Here is a 21097-nt window from a genome sequence, read left to right as displayed (position 1 = left end):
TCGTAGTGCTCTTAAACGAGAAATGATTCTGCTGAAGCCTGGGGACTGGAATTGCTTTGCTGTAAGAGAGGTCATCTAAAAAGCGAAATGCATTAACTGCAAGACAACGCTAGTATTCTACTGTTATCCAAGCACTGGGGAGATTTCCTTCTGCTCTTTTTCAAGGTGTATCTCCAGAAGAATATATATTCTGTTCAAAATGTTTAGTTGTATGTCATCTCTTGGAGCAAACTGGCCTTGAATTAGTTTAGGGAATGCTAATAGTAATTTATGAGGAAGGATTAAATGAAGACAAAAGCCAGGATATCAGCTCAAGTAAATTTTCTTCCTTTAAATCATTGGTACTGCCTGAGCTTACAGTAGCTGAAGATGTGATCTGAGGTATGGTTGTTTTTTTTTTTTTTTTTTAAAGTTACAAACAACCTTGAAACCAAAGTACTTCACATCTGCTGGTCTGGGCAGCAGCTCCATGGTGCTCAGGGGACGGAGAAGGTGTTGCAAGGTTCAGTTAATTGAGTTCCCTATTCCTGAACATCCACAGCTTTTTTTTTTCTTCCAACTGGTCTGATGTGCAATCAAAGTTCAGATATTTTTAGTTGTATGCATGTGAAGATGTTTGATATGTACATTAAAAGTGCACTATTTTTGACATTTATTTCTCTTACAAACACCCTTTAGAAAAGCAATAGTGATGGAGATCCAGCTAATTCCTAGCAAAAGTCAATGACAGTCTGTGTCATCAGTTCTCAAAATGGCCATTAATCTTCAGAAAATAAGATGTTGATCACATCTGTTGGTATTAAGATCACGGCTTACTGATTTAAGGCCTGACTTTTTGTACCTTTCCGCATCTGCTTATGTATTTGCAAATGACTATAAATTACATCAATTGCTGTGTCACCTTATGTAGTCTTAAATTCACACAGTATAAATCTCTGAGGGCAAGATTTGTGAAGAAACAACATTAATGCCGGCAGAATATACATCAAATATTTAGAGTGCCTTGGCTACTGCTTGGAAACTTTTGGAAATCGGAGGGTAACTGGTGGCTAAATTATTGCTGATGGTTTGTCTTGAGAGCGTTTATAATCCAAGCAATTCAATCATTTGTTATCACCAATTAGAATAAATCAATTAATATTTCAATCCTCAGAATCTGGCTCTGTATCATTATACTGGTAGATGTAAAATTTCAGCTGGCACGTGACCATAGGATTGCCCTAAAAACTTTAATTAACTACCGTCAAAATAGATGTGCTAATACATCCTATGCTGCCAGTAGTTATTGTTTGTTCAGTATTTAGCTGATGCTTAACACGGAGTCATCAGGTAACTCTGGGGAGCCGCAGTTGTGGGAGCGGGATGACACTAAAACTCCCCTGCAGAGTCCAGAGTCCTTCTGAAGGAAACTCTGGTTTCCCAGCTGGACTGTGCTAAGCACAAGGCTGAGTTAAAAACCAAGAGAATTTGATACAAGATGAGCTACCCAAAATTTTGTAGTTGTACAAACCCCGAGAACTGTGGCCAGTCAATGGTTTTTGGTATCCCCCAAATCAGAAATGTGTTGGGGATTAATTTTTATCTGGACAAATCAAATGCAAACCTGTTGGACCAGGCTGTGGAAGAAAAGCCATTCTCCAGTGGCATATTGGGAATATAGTACTTTGGGCCCCGGCCAATTCCTCGTGGTTGGTGTTTACCAGTTTAGTGATGTTTTACCGTAAATTATATCACATGGCTATGAGTTTTATCTAATTGCTCTTTTTGTTTGATATGCTCCCATCTTCTTTCCTGCTTTTCAGGGGTTCTCGTGCTGACTTTCTTTGTGAATAGATTTCACGTGAACACCATCACCAGCAAAGACCAATTCATTATAGCGTACGGGGGTCTCCGAGGGGCCATTTGTTTCTCTTTGGTGTTCTTGCTTCCTGACTTTCACAGAAAGAAGCTCTTCATTGCAGCAACGACTGTTGTCATCCTCTTCACCGTGTTCGTACAGGTAAAAACAATCTTGGTGTCACCAGCAGATGTAAATAATAAGCACGATTTTTTTTCCAGACAAGTAACCAGTGCTAAACCATTAGATGGATACAAGGATTTACCATTCATTGAAACATTCCCTCCATCAAGTGGTTGGCATATAAAAATTTAAAATTATTATTGAAAGAGGTAGAAGGTGTGAGAAGGTGTCACACGTTCGTGAGGTTGACTAGCAGTTGTTGACTTACAACATCTGCTATAGCATTTCCCCTGATAACTTTGACCTGGTCCATCCATATTTGTGTAGCCGTGGTGAAAATTGTGAAGAATGATGCTGGCATAAGTTTCCTCTCTGAAGTAGTGCTTTTACGTGTTTTATGTGAGAGCAAAGCCGACACAAATCAGCCTCTACAACCAGTTTGCTGATTGAGCAAGGTAAGAACCAGTCGTTATCGTAGGCCTTGTCATGAAAAGAAATGTTGCCTGAGCCATGCAGTAATGAAGGTCAGTTTTCCTGATCCCCAAGGTGAGAAGATGGAAGATACTGGAGATACTCCAAACCTTCTGAACATGGGCAGCAAGAATTTTAAAAGAGGTTTATGGTTTGGTCATCTCAGTTTCGGTAGTTCACAAGTGGGACAGTTTAAAGGGGCCTCATTTTGAAGGAGTGACGACTTATTTTCTGAGAATGAGTTCCATTTTATTGGGGCATCCAACAGTGGAAGCAATGACAGTCATTGGTTGTTTATCAAAATGTTTTGTATATATGCCTGAGATGTTTTCACATTCATGCAGCAAAGCAGCTGCAGTTAATTTTATGATGATGCAGCAGGAAGGGGATTGCTTTAACTCTTCCACCGGAAAAAAATTTTGGGTGTGTTACTCGTTATAAAAGCAAGGAAAATCAGAAGCAAATAAAAAAGTCATAGCACATTTTATTTATTTGCCTCTCATTTTTCTTTTGTAACTGATCCCTAAGCCCTGTTGCTACCTGCTTTTATTTTTTTTCTGCCCTAGTGATTCTTGGGCTGTTTCCTACCCAGTGGGGAAGCTTCTGCAAGCGAGTGCAACCTGCCCACATCAGAGGGTGGCTGTGGATGTGTTAACCCCCCCACTGCCAGGGTAGGGGAGGGAGCTGGACCCTCACAGCACTGGTTGCTCTGAGATAATTGGCTTTATTGTTGAAAGCACAATTTTATTTTTTTTTTAAATATATCTTTTTAAAGACTGATTTCTGCTATGGCTGATTTTTTGCAAAGCCCAATCCTCTAGAAAATAGGCTGTAGGAGCATCTGCAGCTTGAACTGCTTTTGGGGAGCCCATGGGAGCTACCACATCTGCCCCCGCCTGCAGTGACATAGTGGGCAAGTGGGCAAGGACCCAGGCTAGCCAGCCTGCAGCTGGGACAGGGGCACAACTCGGTGCTGGCATTGCTCTCCTTACTTAACATGCTTTTATTTTTCACGGATTCTGAACGAGCAGTCCCCCGGGGGTATGATGGAGAAGGGTTTTTCTCTCCCTTAGGCACAGGCTGAGGAGTTTCTGGGCTCCAGGGCGCAGCGCAGCCCTGCTCGGGAGCAGGCAGGCAGCAGCTCCCAGCATTGCCCTGACATCTACTGGTAAAAGAGTTCTTGCAGCTTTCCGTGGGATGAAGAATTTTGGCTATCTCTCCTTGCTCTTCTCTGCCCAGCAGCGGGTCTGTAAGGGCGAGGCTCCTTGGGGGGTTTCTCTGCAGGCACCCCTTTTCCTTCACCTGGCAAACGCTGGCACGTTTGAAGGAGGTTGTGGTGGAAAAATTGGGGTTGTCCGGTCCTGAAGTGAGCGAGGCTGATGTCTGTGCCAAAAACGTTCAGAGCGGGTCTCCTCTGAACCCATCCCTAGGGCAAGTGGGATGGGGGGGGCTGGGAAAGATGCCGTGCGGAAAAGGGATATTAATGCTCAACTCTCCTCTGTGCCCACTTGCTGAAGCAAGTGGGATGGGGGTCTGGGAAAGCCACCATAAAGAAAAAACTCCCTGGGAGCTCCTGCTCGAGGACGTGAGGTCCGTGTGGAGCTGCAGAGCTGGGGCTGCCCACCTCCTGCCCTCGGACGGAGGGAGCAGAGCTGCCGCGGAGGCTGTGGGAGACGGTGGCTCACGCTGAGCATCACCCCGCAAGAGCAAGGTCCTTCCACGTGGCCTCCCCGACCCCCTCAGGTTGGGGGTGTCGGGCAAGGTGGAGGGTTGAGGTTGACTCTCCGCTTCCCCACGTCTGCCTAATCCACGTCACGAGCTGAAAAAATGGTCAACGAGTCCGACGTGCCGATGGGCTCGGAGCTGAGACCCGCGGGGCAGCTGGACTGGGGGCAGTTTTCAGCCTGAAAGGAGAGAGTAGGGGCCAGGGGTGGGGGGAGCGTACTTAGGTGGAGGTTGACAAGTTTTAAGATGCAAATGCGGGTCAGAAATTGAAAAGATACGGTCACTAGGCACGTCCGCTCATGCAGAGACGCTCTTGAGTCTCAGACAAAGGTTGTTCTAAGGCAGCAGCTCCATTCTGCCGAGGCTTCGGAAAATCCTTCCCAGGACCGGGAAAAGGGCTTTTGTGTAAACTCAAAGCTCAACTGGTGATGTCATCCCCATGCAAAAGGGTGAGAGTTAAACAGGGTCCCCCGTGGGTACGTGTCGGCAGGGCGACCCCTTGACCTTCAGCCATTCAGTGGGAACATAGCATCTATAAAAACAGACTTTGCTCAGGCTCCAGATACCTGCAGCATTGTGTAGCTGAGGCCACCACGAGAACAGGGGGCGGAAAAAAAAAAGGAAACTTGCTGAAAAGCTGAACTGCAAAGATATTACTGTAGCTCAGCACAGAAAACATAGGTAAATAAAGCAGAAGCAGGTATTAAGATGAACCTTCAGAAACCTGGCTTTGCAAAGGAGTCCTACAGCTTCTGAAGTCCGTGGCACTGCTGTCGGCCACATCGGTGGATGCGGGATTGAAGAGTGACTGTCTTTAATATCCCAGCTTCTTGCATGGTGGATGTCACGTTGGGTGGAGAGGACAAGTGAAATATTGGCTACAAAACAGCTTCTGTGGATAGTGGATTCTTTTGCTGTTGTTTTGTGCGAGAAGTTTTCTTTATGTTGACAGTGATATCAATACAGGCTTCGTGGGGGGTGTTTGTGTTAAGATAGGACAGAAACTAGGGGAGAGATGATTTGGGCTCTTTTAAGTGAGTAAAGGCCAGCAAGGCATCTTGTCAGAGCACAAACCTACTTCATTTTCTTGGAAATCCTGACCATGCTGTCTGAAAAGCCCCATGCTGCACAGACTAATGACCAATGTGTAAGCAGTTGGGCTTGTCCATACGTGGGTCTATCAGTGCAGTACACAACCCAGGAGACTCATCTATTTTGGCCTAAGTTGCATAAGGTTTTTCCCACAACAAGCCTGGTTAATAATTTTGAGAAGGTCGACTGAGCAGTTGTCAAGTCCTCAGCTCTTCCAAGCAGGCCTGGATATGTGCCACGTAGACCAGAAAGTCCTCCAAGGAGCTGTGGGCTTGTCTGGAATGTCACAAAAAGCCCTCATTGTTCTGCCTTTCAGTGCGGTTTAAAAATGAAATACCATGTTCTCCATTTGAAGTTCACTCTCTCGGTCTATTGGCCTCTGACCCCTTCCATGAAATTGTTAGCAAATATAATAATTGCGAAGAGGATTTTTATTTTTTTTGTTTGCTGCCTACACTGACTCATTAACTACTGGATCGCTGGTGGTAGAAAAACTTTGTGTGAGCCATGATAAAGCCATCAGCATTGGGTGATGCGCTTCAGAGGAGTTATCCCCGGTGGGTGGAGGAGCATCACAGGGGACTACAGGAGTGTTGTGAAATGATACGTGGCCTGAAATGACACGTGGGATTCCCACAATGCTCCCAAGGTCAGGAAGAGCCAAAAGAATCCAGGTGTTTCTAAATGTGGGATTCCTGGTCACAAAACTCCAAAATGCCACTTTAAAATTAAAACAAATGCAGCTGATTATCCAGTGAAGACAAGAGACCAAACTGCATAGTCTCTACTTAATTTTTGTAATATGTTACTTCTGAATTTTTGAGTTTTATGTTATTTGCTCTGAATAGCAATGCATTTTTTTAATTAGTTATTAAAATGACACATTAATTGTTTATGTAATTAAAAATGTGTTCAACTCTCCTCTGTGCCAGCATTTGTGACATTCAGAAGTCATAAACATCAACTACTCCATCATTTTTGCTGTAAACATGTCCTAGAAAAGTCATTCCATACCAAAGTCAGACTAAGAAACGCATCACAGCAGCATTTCAGAAGTTCTCTCATGAGGCTTAAAGGACATTAAAACTCTTCCCTTGACCCTTCCCACCAGGTGGATACTTTGATTAGTAAACTTAGCCACCGACTGGCCACCAAAGATCATTGGAGTAATGATCCGTGACATATAATACTGAAAAAGTTAGCAGACAAATGTTGGTGGAGGCTGCATGCTGTGAAATCTCAAGCATCGTTTCAGGCATTTGAATTTTGAACGTTTCAAGCCCCTTTCCATCTGGTAGGCTACGAGCAATAGTAAGCCACAGGCTTGACCTTGAAATTATTGGTTGGCGTTTTGTGGTCTTTGAGATGCCAAATGAGGAGAGCGGCCCTCTCTGCCTACCTGCAGCCTGAAGCCGGCATGTGAGCTCCCTTTGACAGGCTACTACCAGGAGCAAACAAAATGTTTGGCTTATAGTTGGGAGAACAGAGTTTCTAGCGTTGTCGAAGCTTCGCAGATTTTATCATGCTAATAAAACCAAGCAGATAAGAGGGGCCTAGCTCAAACAGCAGGTCTTGTTCTAGCAAAGAACAAGGTAGCTGTGGCTCCTACCCACGCTGGTGATTTCTGTTCCAGTGCCGGTACCACTTAGAACATTTGATGCAAAGAAAGGCTGATTTTTGCTTTTGTGGTTATGCTGCAGGGAATGACCATCCGTCCTCTCGTTGACTTGTTGGCTGTCAAGAGGAAAAGAGAGAGTGCTCCCACAGTGGGAGAGCAGATCCATATTCGGGTAAGTGATGCATCCATCAACACGCGGCCAGAGCTTTCCAATACGCTTTGCTGACGCGGTGTGCCTCCAGGGACTCTACAGCCCTGCAATTGTACCTGAATCCTCTGCAGGTCAGTCCCTTTCCAGTTTTAAAGTGTTACGTGGCTTCCTAACCGTGGTTTATTATTTATGTTAGAATAGCACCCGTCACCACCATCGGTTTGGATATTTTTGCAAAAAAAAAAAAAAAAAAAAAAAATTTAGAAAAGGGAGGGTAAGGTTAGCACTATATAGGAGGGAACCACTAGAAGTGCCCCATCCCTGGCAGTGTCCAAGGCCAGGTTGGATGGGGCTTGGAGCAACCTGGTCTGGTGGAAGGTGTCCCTGCCCAGGGCAGGGGGGTTGGAGCTGGATGATCTTTAAGGTCCCCTCCAACCCAAACCATTCCATGATTCTAAGTCCATAACCCAAAGGTGGAATTTAGTTCACCTTGCTCTCACCATCCAAATATATGCTTTTCTAGTTATGGAGGACTTCTTCAGAGAGGGGCGCAGCTCCATGAGAAAGCAGGGTGTTCTGCGCACCTAGCTGAGGCTTTGTGTTTGCATCTGCATCCAACGTAAAATTATGTTTCTAAATCTAATTGTTTATGCTCAGTCACGTTTCTGTGGGTATAGCTCTTTTGGGAATATTTTTGTCTTCTTTTTGGGTGGCTAGCTATAAAGACATTAGGTCTGAGGACATTTATAAAAACTGTTTGGCATCCTCACAATTAGGTTGTATTACAGGGCTTTGTGTGAGGTTAACAGAACAGTTTAATAGGCTGAAGAGTCTTTTCCTATCATGAACAGAGAGTATTTTCTTCTTTTGTTAGTGCGTGAATAGTAAATCATCCCTGGAAATGTATTTATTAGGAAATGTGAGCTGAAAATGGCTATGTACCAATTAAGTGAAGTAGAGAAGGTAAGAACGCAGATAGTTGGAAATCGGGGACCTAGAAGCAGCTTTCTTCCTCAAATTTGTTTCTCCATCTGGATAGTTGGGACATTCTAGCTCACAAAACTGATGAACTGGGGGGTGGTGGTGTGTGTGTCATTTGCTGGTCCTCACACCTTACAGCTGCTCATAGCAATGCGAGGACTCTAAACCTGTACCAGGCGGCAGGGCCGAGTGAACCGCTCTGAAATTTTTCTGCCTCTGACCCCACAGAATTTTTTTTGAAAAATGAGAGCTGGAGGAAGCTTCAGGGACACTGGTACCTGAGTGCGGAGGGGCATTGACCTGCAGGAGAGCAGAGCCCTCTCCCAGTTTAGAGGTGCCAGTAGGAGGGAAAACAATTTGGGAAATCACAGAGATATAACTTCTAGGTGGAAAAATCAACCTGTCTGGAATTTTTAATATAATTTTAAGCAATAATAATGTTTTTGTATAAGGCTCAATATGGCCAATGATTTAATTTCGTATGGGAAGTGTCTGGGAGAAGGCAGTATTTATTATTCAAGTCAAAGCATCGTTTGTACGTTATCTACATCTATATCCCGAAGATACCGATCTCCTGAGACAAATTGGCCTCAAAACCCTCAATATGAGCATTTCCTGCTTTATCAAGGGCCAATATGCAGGACATGCAAGCCATCAGCCATCCTGTACATATCATAACGAGCAGATCCACGTCCCTCAGCGATTATTCTTTGCTCGCACAGACCTGAAAGCAAGCAGCCAAACCACTTATTGTACTCCAGAACCGAGGGATACTCGCGGATGCCTGGATGGGGAATTAGCCCGACATCCCCTCTTCTTGTTTACCGGTGCTGTGTACTGAGCTGAAAGCATCTCCTGTTTTGTCTGCTGGCTTTTGATGTTTGCTGACTGAGTTCATCACGTATGCAATACATGCAACCGGTGTATAGCAAAATCCTCTCTTCTGTTTAGTTCTTGGATCATTTGCTGGCTGGCATTGAAGATATATCTGGACACTGGGGACAGTATTACTGGAAAGACAAGTAAGGATTTGCCGAAATACAACTGTGTACATGTGTAGAAAAAAATGAGGCTGGTTTCTATTCCCTAAATTTCCACTGTGGGCAACTGAGCCTTGTTCATCCTTGTGGCACCAAGGGGCAGCTTTCCCTTGTCCAAGGCGAGACCAGGTTCTCGGGACGCTTCCATGCTTGCGGGTCACCTATTGTACTTGAGCCTAAAAAGACTCCTTTCCCTTCTCCTGTTGTGTTTGTCCCTTCTTGGCCAACAAAATCTGCTGGAAATGAAAGGGCCATGCCGGCACGACACACGGCTCGTGTGGCTTCAGGCTGTCCCTGCCTGCAGCGGTGCTGCCCGTGCCCTCCTGCCCGTCTGGCCGTGTGGGAGCTGAGGACCCCAACCCAGTGTGTGCCCAAGTAATGGTACAAATATGAGCTTGCAGCATTCGGAGGGGCAACTGCTTGTCGTGGACTGACAAATTATAGAGGATCTCGACATCTTTCTGTAGCAAAGTGCTCAATTTTCATTAAGTTCTGGTAGATTGTACGCATAGATTTTATTTTTTTTTAAAATACAAATAACATAAAATATACCAATAGCAATCTACCAGGTTTAGTTCCTTGGCTGTGCAGATACAGGCGCCGCTAACTTCATGGTAAGGACTCCGATTAATGCAGCTGGCAGGGATTTTCTTAGGAATGCCAGTGCTTGGAAGTGCCACTAGAGGGTATGGGAATCGCTGCTGCTCAGGAGTGTCCTGGCTCCTCGCTAGCAGGTTTGTGAACAGTATTTGATACCAACTAGATCTTTCCCAAACGTTGTGCTGCATTTGAGCAGAAAGCGAGAGGAAACGGCTCAAGAGGGAATCTGGAAGTGTTGAAAACTCTTGCATCCCTTGGGGCTACCGCATGTGCTTGTAGCACTTATAGTAGAGTTCATGATAAATCTGGTACTTTGGGGAGTTTTTATTGTATTTGGCAGAGCTTTAATATCTTAGCTCAGGTGCTGTAGTGCAGAAATAATTGAGGACTGACCTCTGGGTCTGTGGGTTTCTGGAAAGAAGGTAATGGAATATAAGGGAATATGGGGCAATTGTGGACTATGAACCTGCTGGCTTGCTCAGGTCCATTTAGGTGCTGGGAGAGGTGGGAGGAGGCTAAGCATGTCTTGTTTTGTTCTCAAACAGATTAGAATATTTCAACAGCAAATACCTGCAGAAGATCCTGCTTCGAGAATACGACCAGCCAAAATCAAGTATCGTGCTTCTCTACGAAAAGCTGGAGCGGAAACACGCCATTGAGCTGGCAGAAGCCGGGCAGCTGGGTCATGCTCCGTCTCATCCATCCTTGCTGTAAGTGCTCCCCTGCGGTCGTCCCCTTTCTGTCACTCGTCCCATCCCTCCCACCGGAGGGAACAGTTATGACAGGCTTTTGCAAACTTCTCTGCCCCCCTCTGCTCTTCCCCGCTGGGCTATCCCAGGGCAAGGAACAGCATAGCTCGGACAAACGCAAAGGAAACACTATTTAAAGATGAGTAGGCGGGTGTTAAAAATGATCAGGTGGATGAGCAACCTACTGGCTTTGATGAACAGTTTCTGATCTTGTATGTGGAGGCTCACCTGTATTCCTCCCAGAGTTACACAGAAACGGTGCTCTGAAAAAGAGGCTCTTGCACCCTTTTTTGATGGCTTTGCACCATTACGCATACTGAAGGAACCGACAGTGAGAACGAGCATCGGCTGAGACAGCAGGTCAAATATTTGCAGGTCAGAATGGCCGTCTCGTCTCTCACCAATGGTTCTGCCCTGCCACAGCTCCCCACAGCTCTTTTATCTACCAGGATGGCACAGCTCTGATGCAGATACCCAATGCCCCTTCCGCGGTGACCTCCATCTGCAAGGATTAGCTGTTGGTCACGTCTGCTGGTGGTGGTGGGATCTGAAAGGGCTGCCGTCAACACTGGGCTTCGGGGATGCACTGGCTGTGCTGCTGTGCATCTTCCGAAATAAGGCGTTCTCATTTTCTTTGCAGCAACAACGACAGGACTGTCAAAATAGACAAAAAATTGGAGGATGCTCTGAATCCGGATGTCCTGGAAAATATACAGGAAATATTGGCAAGGAACCTGTATCGAATAAGGAGAACGGTATAACTCTTCCCTCAATCCGTATTTTAGATGTCCAATAACAAAAGTTATCTCATTTATCCTAACAGCCTGAGCAGATGTTATGAATATTTACATAATTACTAATGATATCTCTTTGTGAGCAGAGAATAGTTGGCTGTGTGAAGCCAGATCCAGTTTCCAAGTCAGTGGCACATTTCTGTTTGCAGCATGACAGCTTTTGAAAGGTTCACCCAGTCAGCCTATAATTTCGTGAAGTATTTTAGGCATCACTACCCAGAACCAGAAAGGAGAAAGGAGGAGCGCATGGATCTTCAGGCATCAGGTTAGCAGATCCAGCAGTTGCAACAGCTCCTGGTTACCTGCAGGGCAGAGCAGGAATGGGGTTATCCCCATAGGAGAGAGCACAGTCAGTGAGCTGCAAGTAAGAATTACTCTGCCGAGGTTTTAAAGCCGCTCGGCAGTTTTGCTATGAAACTGGTACAACTGGTAAATAACGTAGAAACCACTTGCTGTTTACAGAATAACTCATGAATAATCTGTCTGAAGCTTTACATAGCACCTAGGATTGTGCATTGTAATTGCTGTTCACATGGTGATACATGGAGCCTTATCCTTAAAACCCATCTAAGCCTTTGTTTTATGGATTACGCACGAAATACCGAGTCCTTGGGGATGCGGCTGGTGTGGGCAGCTCAGCACAGAGGGATCAACCACCCCCTCCTGTCCCTCTGCTGAGCCAAGACAAGCAAGCAGATAAGGCTGGGAGGAAACCTATAGAAATAGTGAACAGGATGAAGATGAAGGCATACCTCCTGTTCGCGCTTACTCCTGCCTAAATCCGGCCTCACCCCTTGTAGCGACAGAGTTATCCCAACTCCCACTGATGATAGTGGGAGATTTAAGTTTGGTTGGTTTAAAGCTTCTGAAGGAGGATGTACGGTTCCTGTTGATTGCATGATTTATATAGGAAGGTGGGGCTGGTATAAAATATTGGAGCGCTGGGCAGAGGCACTGAGGCTGAAGGCGCCTCGAGCAGAGTAGTTGCGCTAGGTCGGTGTGTCACTGGACTAACAGAGATGCATCTCCGTCTCGTCATTCAGTGATCGCTTGGGCGATCTTGCGTAAAGAAGCAGAGTTTGGAGTCCCTTCCTTCCTTGGCTCTTTCCCTCCATCCCCACCTCTCATCCTTGGGTGGATCAGTTTATTCCCACAACTAGGCAGGGTGGCTACAGGGGGTCGAAGGACCCTGGAAGATGCGGGCACTAAAGAAGGGATGCAGCTGCGGAGGGAGGGACGGTCCCACCTCCAGCAGTGGTCGTCGTCTTCTGCAATGTGCAGGGGCCGGCGTACAACAGGCACACTCTTCCCGGCGAGTCCGAGCCCGTGGAGCACGCCAAGGAGATCCTGATCCTCCGGCACAAGAGCCTGCGGGTGGAAGTGAGCGGAGGCGACACGGCCAGCTCCAGGAAAGAGGTAAGAGGGAGCAGGGAAAGCTTGGACCCGCGGAGAACCATGCATGGGGTGCTTTCACTCTGCGGGTATAACAAACACTAGGACTAGTGCTGTTTATTGCTGGTGGTATTTCCTTTTAAAGACAAATCTCGTTGCCTTAAATTAAAAAAAAAAAAAAATAAGTGTGTCTCAATCCTAAATTGCATTCCAATGAGTAGGAAATACCAAGGGGAAAAAAAAAAACCCACCCAACCAAACTCCTGACAAACAAACGAGCCATCTTGCGTGTAGCGCCATTCGGTGCTTTGTGAACACAGGCTTCCATCCATGCTAGGAAAGTTGTTTACTGAGCAAATGTTATTAATAGGGCTTCAGTCTGTAGATCCAGAGGTCTGGCTTTCCCATGTTTTCTTTTCTGGGAGATTTCATCGAAGGAGGGAATTTGGTTCCCCCATTGTCAGCTGTCCAGATGGACTGTAAATATTTGAAACTGTTCGGTGTTTTTTTTCCCCCCAACTCTTTTTGCAGGGACAGAAACATTACTGTGAGCTTTGTTATTTATTCTGGAGGCGAGTTCTTTGTTTTTAAAAGCAGCTATGGTTCTAGGCAGACTTGAAGAAATTAAAATAGAGGGAAGTGTTGCATACTGGATTCCTGGGAGAACCACTTTGAGTCCAAATTTACTGCTGGCACAGCTCCGTGTCAGTTCCTGTTCTGAATTAGAGGAGAAACAAGGTAAATACTATGTCTGTGCTGGTGAAGACTTTTGCTGACTTCTTTGGAAAGCAGTGAGAGAAGCTGGACCACCATTTCCCTGTGGAAAGACAAAATGGTCCAGGAACGGCGCATGAGGAGCAGGCTTGGTCTTTTCAGTTTCCCCCATCCTCTGTAACTCTTACTCTAGAGGAAAAGCAATTAACCCCCTGCCCCTGTATTTTGCTCCAAACCCCCCAGGGCAGCAGCAGTAATTGCTGAGCCGTCCCTAAATTTTACCCACTTCTCTGAATCTTAGGTTTGGATGGTTTGAGCTCGAGCACTGTCCAAGTGCAAACTGTGGTCTCTAAGCTGGCCAGCAAGGCTCCATAGCTGAAGAGAACAGAATGACCTTTTAAAAAAGAAATAATTTATCCTCTTTATTTAGATAGTAATTTTCCACGACAGCACAAGAACTCGGGACTGCCGCAGGCTTTCTTCCACTCTGATTTCTTTGTTCAAATGCCAGTCATTGAAGAGCCCACCGAGAACGGCAGTAACGCACCAAATGCCGCCGCTTCTCAGCCCTTCATTCAGAGAAAGGTGTTCTGGCTCTTGCAAACAACTTAAAAGATTTAATTTGATCATTTACATGCTGATTGGTACTTACAATTCAAAATAGATAGGCAAGAACATGGCATGTTCCTGTAGAACATTTGGTATAATTAAACTTCAAAAGAACAACATCAAACTAGGGCTGATTTTGAGCACGACGTTACATACTTTAAGGACATTTGATTGTTAACCCTTGCGCTCCTGCTTCGCCCTTCGCTGCTGCTCCCAGTAGGTACTGCGGTGCATTTGGTAGGAAATTTAGCACCTTTGGGAAGACCGTTTCTCCTGTTACCTTGAATGCTTACAGCTGGCCTTTCAGAGAACAGAATATTTTGGGGGGAATTGCAAAAGCAGTAGAATTCACTCTGTCTCTGTACTGACTCCTGGATGGGGGCTAATGCCCTATGGGGGTCGCGAATGCGCCTATGGATTATGCAAAATGCCAATTTGATGCTGAATACTGCTGTCTCATAGAAGTCATTTGCTGGTGCTAGTCACACCTCTTTACGGCAGCTACTTTTGCTTTGTGCCAGTCTAAGGGAAGCAGATGTAAATACAGAAAGCTGATTCCATTGACATCTGTAAGGGTGACTCTAAGCCCAAGAAGCATCCCTCTGCACCCGAAAGGAAAAGCCAGGCATCTTTTGTGTGATCAGCAGCTTACCTGCTAATGTTTTAGAAGAGCTGCCTCATTTTACTGTGAATAGAAATAAGGCGATACCCAAAAGTGATGGGATAATGTTCTAAAAGAGCCCTGGAATATTAACACGAGGTGGGAGGGTGGGTGAATGCTGTTACTTCACACTGTAGGAGGACAGATTGCAGAATTTGTCAGCAGAAAGAAGGAACGCTGTGCTAAAAAGTAGATTTCAGCCCATTAAATGCAGCTTAATATTTTAAATTTGGGGGAAAAAGTTAAGCCGCTCAGATTTACTTTCCTGCCAAGTTGACAAGCAAATGGCATTTTCCTGTTTAAAAAACAGCAACGAATGAAAAAACCGTAGCTAGTTAGCGTTTGAGATTTTTCTAATTGTCAGATACTCCATCTTTTGTAGTCCCAAAGGGAAGGGTTTGGCCTTCCAGGTTTTGAGTCAGCAAGAAAAAACTAGATGCTCTCATGCCACACATTTTTCTATTCTGCGTTTCACCACGAGATGGAAGCATTACAACTGTGTTTGCAAACCCAACAGGAAACCAAGGAACTGCGAAACAAACTTCAAGCAAAGGGCCACTGAAACCCCTCTGGTGCTGGTGAAACGCCTGCACGTCTCCTATTGCCAGTCTGTTTGAAAAAAGCTTTGGCGGTACTTTCAATCAGTTAGCTGTTGTGAGCTGAGTGAATAATTAAGAAATCCCTTTGGTTCAGGAAAAACGCTGCTTTTTCTGCTTGCTGGCTGGCTGCATATGTATTTTTCTTTTTTAGTGAAGTTGGTTAGTCCTTTGCTATTAAAATATGAAGCTGTTGTCGCTCAGTTAGATTAATCTCATAATTTATTAGGTGCTGGCTGGTCTTCCCCCCCCCCGCCCCCGTATCAGTCACCACAGAATAAGGTATGCATGGAAGAGCATCTTCCTATAGGTCTGGGGCTCCACCAGGCTGGGGAAGAGCCAAGAGCAGAGTTCATCTCACCCGATGGACAACCCAACTCCTTCCACAGTCGGTGTGGAGAAACCGGTGCCCTCGCCAGGACAGGCACCGGTCCGTGACCGACCGCAGGCTTCGGCCGGGGCGAATCACTTCTTCTCTCTAACCTGGGTGGCTTCAGGTGCCTTGGGGTTGTACTGCACTTGAGGTCTCTGCCTTTGCTTTTACAGTCGTGCTGCGTTAGACGCCCCTGACAAGGAGGAGTTGCAGAGTGAATAGGGAAGGCAGAGAAAAAAAGTAAGAAAAGAACAATCCTCATCCCTCCAGAGCCAATGGTGCAGGTTAAATGATTTACACCAGGCAGAAAAAAAAACCTTGGCAGGCCTACGAGGTGACTTCAGATCTGAATCGTAGCCCAGGGGATTAACTCCAAGACTATCTCTTTCCAGCAGAAAGTTTGCCTTCCTCCGCCTAAGGACAAAATTCCTTCCGAAGGCTGCTGCTTCCTGGAGCTGTGCATCACGCTGGCTCTGAACGCTGTCCGGATTTTGGGCTTGCCTTATTTTAGGCAAAGTTCCAACACAGAGTACGCTGGCAGGGCGGTTTCTGAGACCCAGAATAGCTTTTATTTACCACCGAGCACCCAGAAAATCCTTGCACCTGTAGCCAGGCAACTTCGTCCTCTTTTCTTCTGCCAAAACACGAGTACACTCCCCCAGAAGGAGCTTATTTGGAGCTGCCTGTAAGCCATGTGCGTAAATGACATACTGCCTTTGGTAATTATGTCGGAGCCCTTTCATGGAGCATGCTCTGAGAATCGTTAAATGCCCCTGGGAATGGCTTTCCAGGGAGCCGGGCGCTGCTGCTGGAGCTGGGAAGGCATTGTTATTAAAATGGTCAATAAAAGTGCGAACAAGGGATGGAGGGCATCGGTCCTCGTTAGGGGAGGGAGGAGAACGAACCGAAACAAAACAGAAAACTAGGCTGGGAGGTGTCCAGAGTTATTTTGGCAGTCTGGGTTTCTGGATCGAGGTGCCAAATCACAGCTGCGTAAGAGACTTATTCCCAGTTTACAGAAGCACCGAACAATTCAGGCAGCATTGTGCTACCTGGTGGTTTTTTTTTTTTTTTTTTCCTCTTTTTTTTTTTTTTTTTTTTTTTCCTGAAGGGTGGAGATTAGCACTGGAGTGAAAGGACAGGGAGCTCGTTAGTGCAAGCTCGTTACCTGCCTCCTTGGCCTGCAGCCAAGGTGGGGAAGAGCCAAGGTGAGAAATGTCCATGTGCTGGGGACGGGCTTTGCCTCTGCCCCGTCCTCCCCGCTCCGGGACTGTTCCTTCCTTCCCATCCTACCTGCCGAATCACTCCTGGAGAGCTCAGACCTCTTCCACCAACTCGAAACAAACCAGCGTCTGTAAATATTTCCTGCCATCTATTCGGTCTATTTTTAGCAATAGTTCTTTTTGTTTTTCTTGGCAAAAGTAAAACAAATGGAAACGGAGTCCTTGGGGATTGCAAATGGCTTGTTTATGAAGCAGGAGTGTCATTAACAGACTCGCTAGCGGTTTTCATAAATGCATTAAAGTACTTTTCTTCCTTAATCGCAGAAGGAGGACTCCTACTCAGCGCGGGGCGTCTCCGGCCCGCAGCCCAAGCTGTGCCGTTCCTTCACCGGTAAGCTGGGGACCCGGTGGCCGCCGGTGGGGATTTCTCACCTCCCTTCCTCACCCTGCCCCGTCCCCATGGGATCACCCAGCAGGTGACAGGGGAAGGATGTGCCGAGGTCCACGGCGTGTCCCTTGCGGGGCTGGGATTTGGGAGAGAGCCACGGCGAAGCCTCCTGCCCTCCCTCCCTCGCCGCGGGAAGCTTTGGGCTGCGTGTCGCAGGCAGGGCTGGCAGGGACATCGCTCCAACCCCGGGGGACAACGCCGGGTTCCTCAGATGAGCATCGTGACCAAGAAAGCGGAGCCGAAAGCCTTCCCGGCCCCATCCCAGCCCGACCTGAGAGGAGATTCAGCGTGCGGTGGGATGCACGGCTGGCGGTGAAGGTGCTCCAGGCAGCTCCCTGGGGGCAGGTGTTGGGAACCATCGCAGTGAGAAGCGTGTCCCAGTCCAGGCGTTTGACCTCCGTATTACCCGTGTGCTGCAAGGGGTGCGTGAATTTACCCAGAATTTTCTTGCCTCCCGTATCCGGCCAGGCAAGCGTTTGAAACTGGTACTGTTCTCCATGTTCCACCAAGCACTAAGTTGTTTGGCAGCAATTGCAGCTCATTCTGCCTACGGTGATGCTAATGCATAGACTAAAAACTTATAAAAATGAATGATACTTCAAAACATGAAGTTTGTGCCCAAATGCTTTCCAAAAATTAAGTTCTATTTTTTTTTTTTGCTTGCTAAGCATTATTAAAATGCATTTTGAGTGGCCCATTAGCAGCACTGTCTGTTTTGAATATCTGTTACAGAAAGATCAGTGTCTCAAGACCTCATGTTTTTCTAAGCCCAAGCTCAGTTTTTAGATAACTGAAAGCTTAGTTTTCACACTTAAAAAGAAAGGTTTAATATCAATGAAGCCTCACACAAAGTATAGTAGACAGAGTCATTTTAGCCTCTGAACCACATGAGATGTTCAGTGCAAAACTGGGCACTGAATTTTTACAATACTTGGCACAACACCTTTTAGCACAAGCACGTCTGTAAAAGTGATGCTTGAAAAGATTCAGTGTTTGTTGAAAAAAAAGAAAAAAATAATGTTGCCTCGCAATACGGGTTGAGATAGGTTAAGGGCCTGGGTCTAACATTAATGTACAGAATATGTCTTCGTTACATATCTACTGGAAAAATATTTAAGAAACAAGAAAATTTCCTTTCAATCTTTTTGTGTCCTTCTATTTCTAATGTTTCCTTCCTTTGTAATTTTCTTTAAACAGTTAACTGAAAACTTGCTAAATAAAGAGCTGTAGAATAGCTGGCACTTTCCCTGCACAACAGTATCTTAGTACAGGTTTGCAAGAGTAGATGGAAGGAACACAATCGTGTGGCATTTGTGTGTTCACAACTTGGACATCTGCTAGGGATGTAGCTACTTTAATCCACAGTTTATTAGAAATAGTTTAAAGAAACCTAAAAAACCTAAAAAGTTTAAACTATGTTCTTCCTGAAGAAAAACGTAAGTGTAAGCAGAGCAAAGTGATAAAATCAGTATTTCTGGATTTTTATTTTTTTTTTTTGCCCCAGGGAAAATGTGAGCACAACAGCCCCTGACATACCCTGGCGACTGGGCTGAAGGAGACTGTAACCCTTCACATCGTGATTGCATGTACACCTCCGGGAAAAATCACTTTATGTGGCGACGTGAAATTATAGGTGCTCCAGCAGGACACCTTGAAAAGCTGTTTTAAAGTAGTCACTGATAGGAATTTTTGTTCTGTGGAGTTGATGGTGGGGGCTGACAAAAAAAGGATGATATTGATCCAGATAAATAACATATTTCAAAGTACAAAATAGGGTTTAAATTGTCTTCCCCCCCCCCCCCCTTTTTCTTCCATTGAAACCCTCATCTTTTTGTCTTCTGTTTTATCATTGAAAAGTGATCCTTGCAGTGGAATAGCTCATCTCTAACGTGCAAATGGCCACCTCGGTAGCTCTCGGTATTTCTTCATTCCTGTTGACCCGCAAAGGAGAACATTTCTCATACAAGTTGGTGTTTTTCTCTTCCCACAGTGGGGAATGCAGAAAAGGTTCGGGAAGTGGAACGGAACCGGTCGAAGTCGGTGTGTGTCATCCCACCGCCGCAGCCCAGCGGTACGGCCTGGGGTGAGAAGAAAGACACGGAGAAAGAGCTGACTTTGGAGATGTAAAAGCACAAGTGATGCTGCTGGCTTCCCATCGGGGATATGACTCTGTTGCATGGATGGGTACTATACATGTAGATAATGTATATAAGATGCATACTGAAAAGGACAGCACAGACCGGGCAAAATATTCTGAGTGGTTTGCATCGAAATGTGTGCTCTTATTGCAGAATGTTGGTTTTTAATGGGAACCAAGGGAAAAGATGCACAGCTGAGCACCTGCAATGCAAGGTAATATCTGAGAGAGAATTTCTAAGAAATGTCTAGGAAAAATTTGTTCACTCTGGGAAAATTGCTGAAACTCTCTACGACTGCAAGAAAGGATGTTTTAATAAGGTGAGATATTAGATCTTCTCATTAATCAGCCGGGGTAGACTAAACAGCAGGGAACATTTAGATTATATATTAGGAAAAACTTTATAATCTCAAAAAGGGTTTTATTAGGCGATAGAACATGCCACCAGGAGAGACAGCAGAAACAAAGATCTCTTCTGCTCCTGAGGAACTGATGGGTCCTGACTATGAACATTAATCACATGAAGTCCCAAGTTAAAGCATATAGTTAAATAAGGTGTTGTGTCTTACCAGAGGGTCTGTCCCACACCTAGACACAGTTCTTCTAATGAAAACTTATTGCAGCTGTGTTAAAAGGGGAAAATACATTCTCACTGATTTTTTAAAAATTTTTTTAAGGATTGGTTCACCTCAAAAAATAAAATGGGGATGCTCCAAACCCAGTGGCGATATCAGATGAGGGTGCCAGCCCTGAAATAGATGGGCAAACCTTGTGCTGTGGCTGGTTGTTTGCAGCAAGCCTGCCAAGATTCTCTAAGCTGATCTCTGCTGCCGTAGCCGAGAGCTGCAGGGTCAGAGGAGGTTTGAATGCGTCTCCTTAGAAGATGTGGCAGAGAGAGGGACCCAAAAGGCCCCAGGACACCACTGCCTGCTACACTGGGGCTTTCGCTTTAACTTAAAGACACAAAATTGCGTGTGTTTGCTTTGCAATGACATGGAGGTCTCATTTTCATTTGAACAAACTCCTTTACAGTGTCCTGATATAAGCTGATGTAGTCCATTTTGACTTGCGGGCCACTGGAAATTCACCTCACTGCAAATGAAAATTGGACCTTTCAGCCTTATATGTGTATTTTGAGTGTGTATATACATCTATGTACATATTTATTGATTTTAGTATAAGTCCATCGTTGTCATCAGTTACTTTATTAAAATTTTGGTTTGTCTCTTACTTTAACCCATCTTGCGTGGGATTTGTCTACACATTGTTTAGAAAACTGCCCATCTTTGAATATGTTGTAAAACACAACATACACGAATACGTTGTAATGTACTACGTTTCTCTTTCAATTAACTATGCTGTGTTATGAGATCGTCTACGAGTTATGACATCCCTGCATCTGCAATGCGCTCGTGGTGATGTCAGCAGTAGCTGATGACACGCGGAGGTGTCTCTCCGGGTGTCATCGGTCCAGCACAGCAATCCTGCTTTTTTTTGGGAGATCTGCTTTGAACAGCGGCACATTCAGCTCTGCCCTGTGCAACCCTTGCTCAGTGATCACAAGATCCTGAGCAAGGCAAGTGATTGTAACGAGTGAGAAAAATGGTCTGTTTATTGGCATAAGCAATTGCATACAAGTGAGAGGAAAAAAACCCACCTGAATCTGAAGGTTCTCGGCTATCTGGAGTTGAAATGTCTGCTGTTTACCTGCAGTTTAATGTCCATGGTGTTTAAAATTTCTCCTTAAGTTCTGCACAGTAAGT

General features: G+C 45.4%; 1 protein-coding gene across 1 annotated transcript in view; it reads left to right on the top strand.

The window, feature by feature from the left end:
- The window catches only part of LOC126050266 (sodium/hydrogen exchanger 2-like), a 33008-nt gene extending 12602 nt beyond the window's left edge, over positions 1-20406 (top strand). Inside the window, exons 5-12 of the mRNA XM_049827919.1 lie at positions 1803-1999; positions 6949-7038; positions 8950-9020; positions 10184-10348; positions 11028-11142; positions 12463-12597; positions 17074-17140; positions 19188-20406. Of these exons, the coding sequence (XP_049683876.1) occupies positions 1803-1999; positions 6949-7038; positions 8950-9020; positions 10184-10348; positions 11028-11142; positions 12463-12597; positions 17074-17140; positions 19188-19324 (977 nt within the window). The 3' untranslated portion in view covers positions 19325-20406. The remainder of the gene's footprint in view (positions 1-1802; positions 2000-6948; positions 7039-8949; positions 9021-10183; positions 10349-11027; positions 11143-12462; positions 12598-17073; positions 17141-19187) is intronic.
- Positions 20407-21097: the final 691 nt, after the last annotated feature.

Source organism: Accipiter gentilis, chromosome 24 (assembly GCF_929443795.1).
Source record: "Accipiter gentilis chromosome 24, bAccGen1.1, whole genome shotgun sequence".
In the NCBI taxonomy this organism is placed as follows: Eukaryota; Metazoa; Chordata; class Aves; order Accipitriformes; family Accipitridae; genus Astur; species Astur gentilis.
Note: the sequence above shows the minus strand (reverse complement) of the source record. Positions and strands in the feature narration are given on the sequence as shown.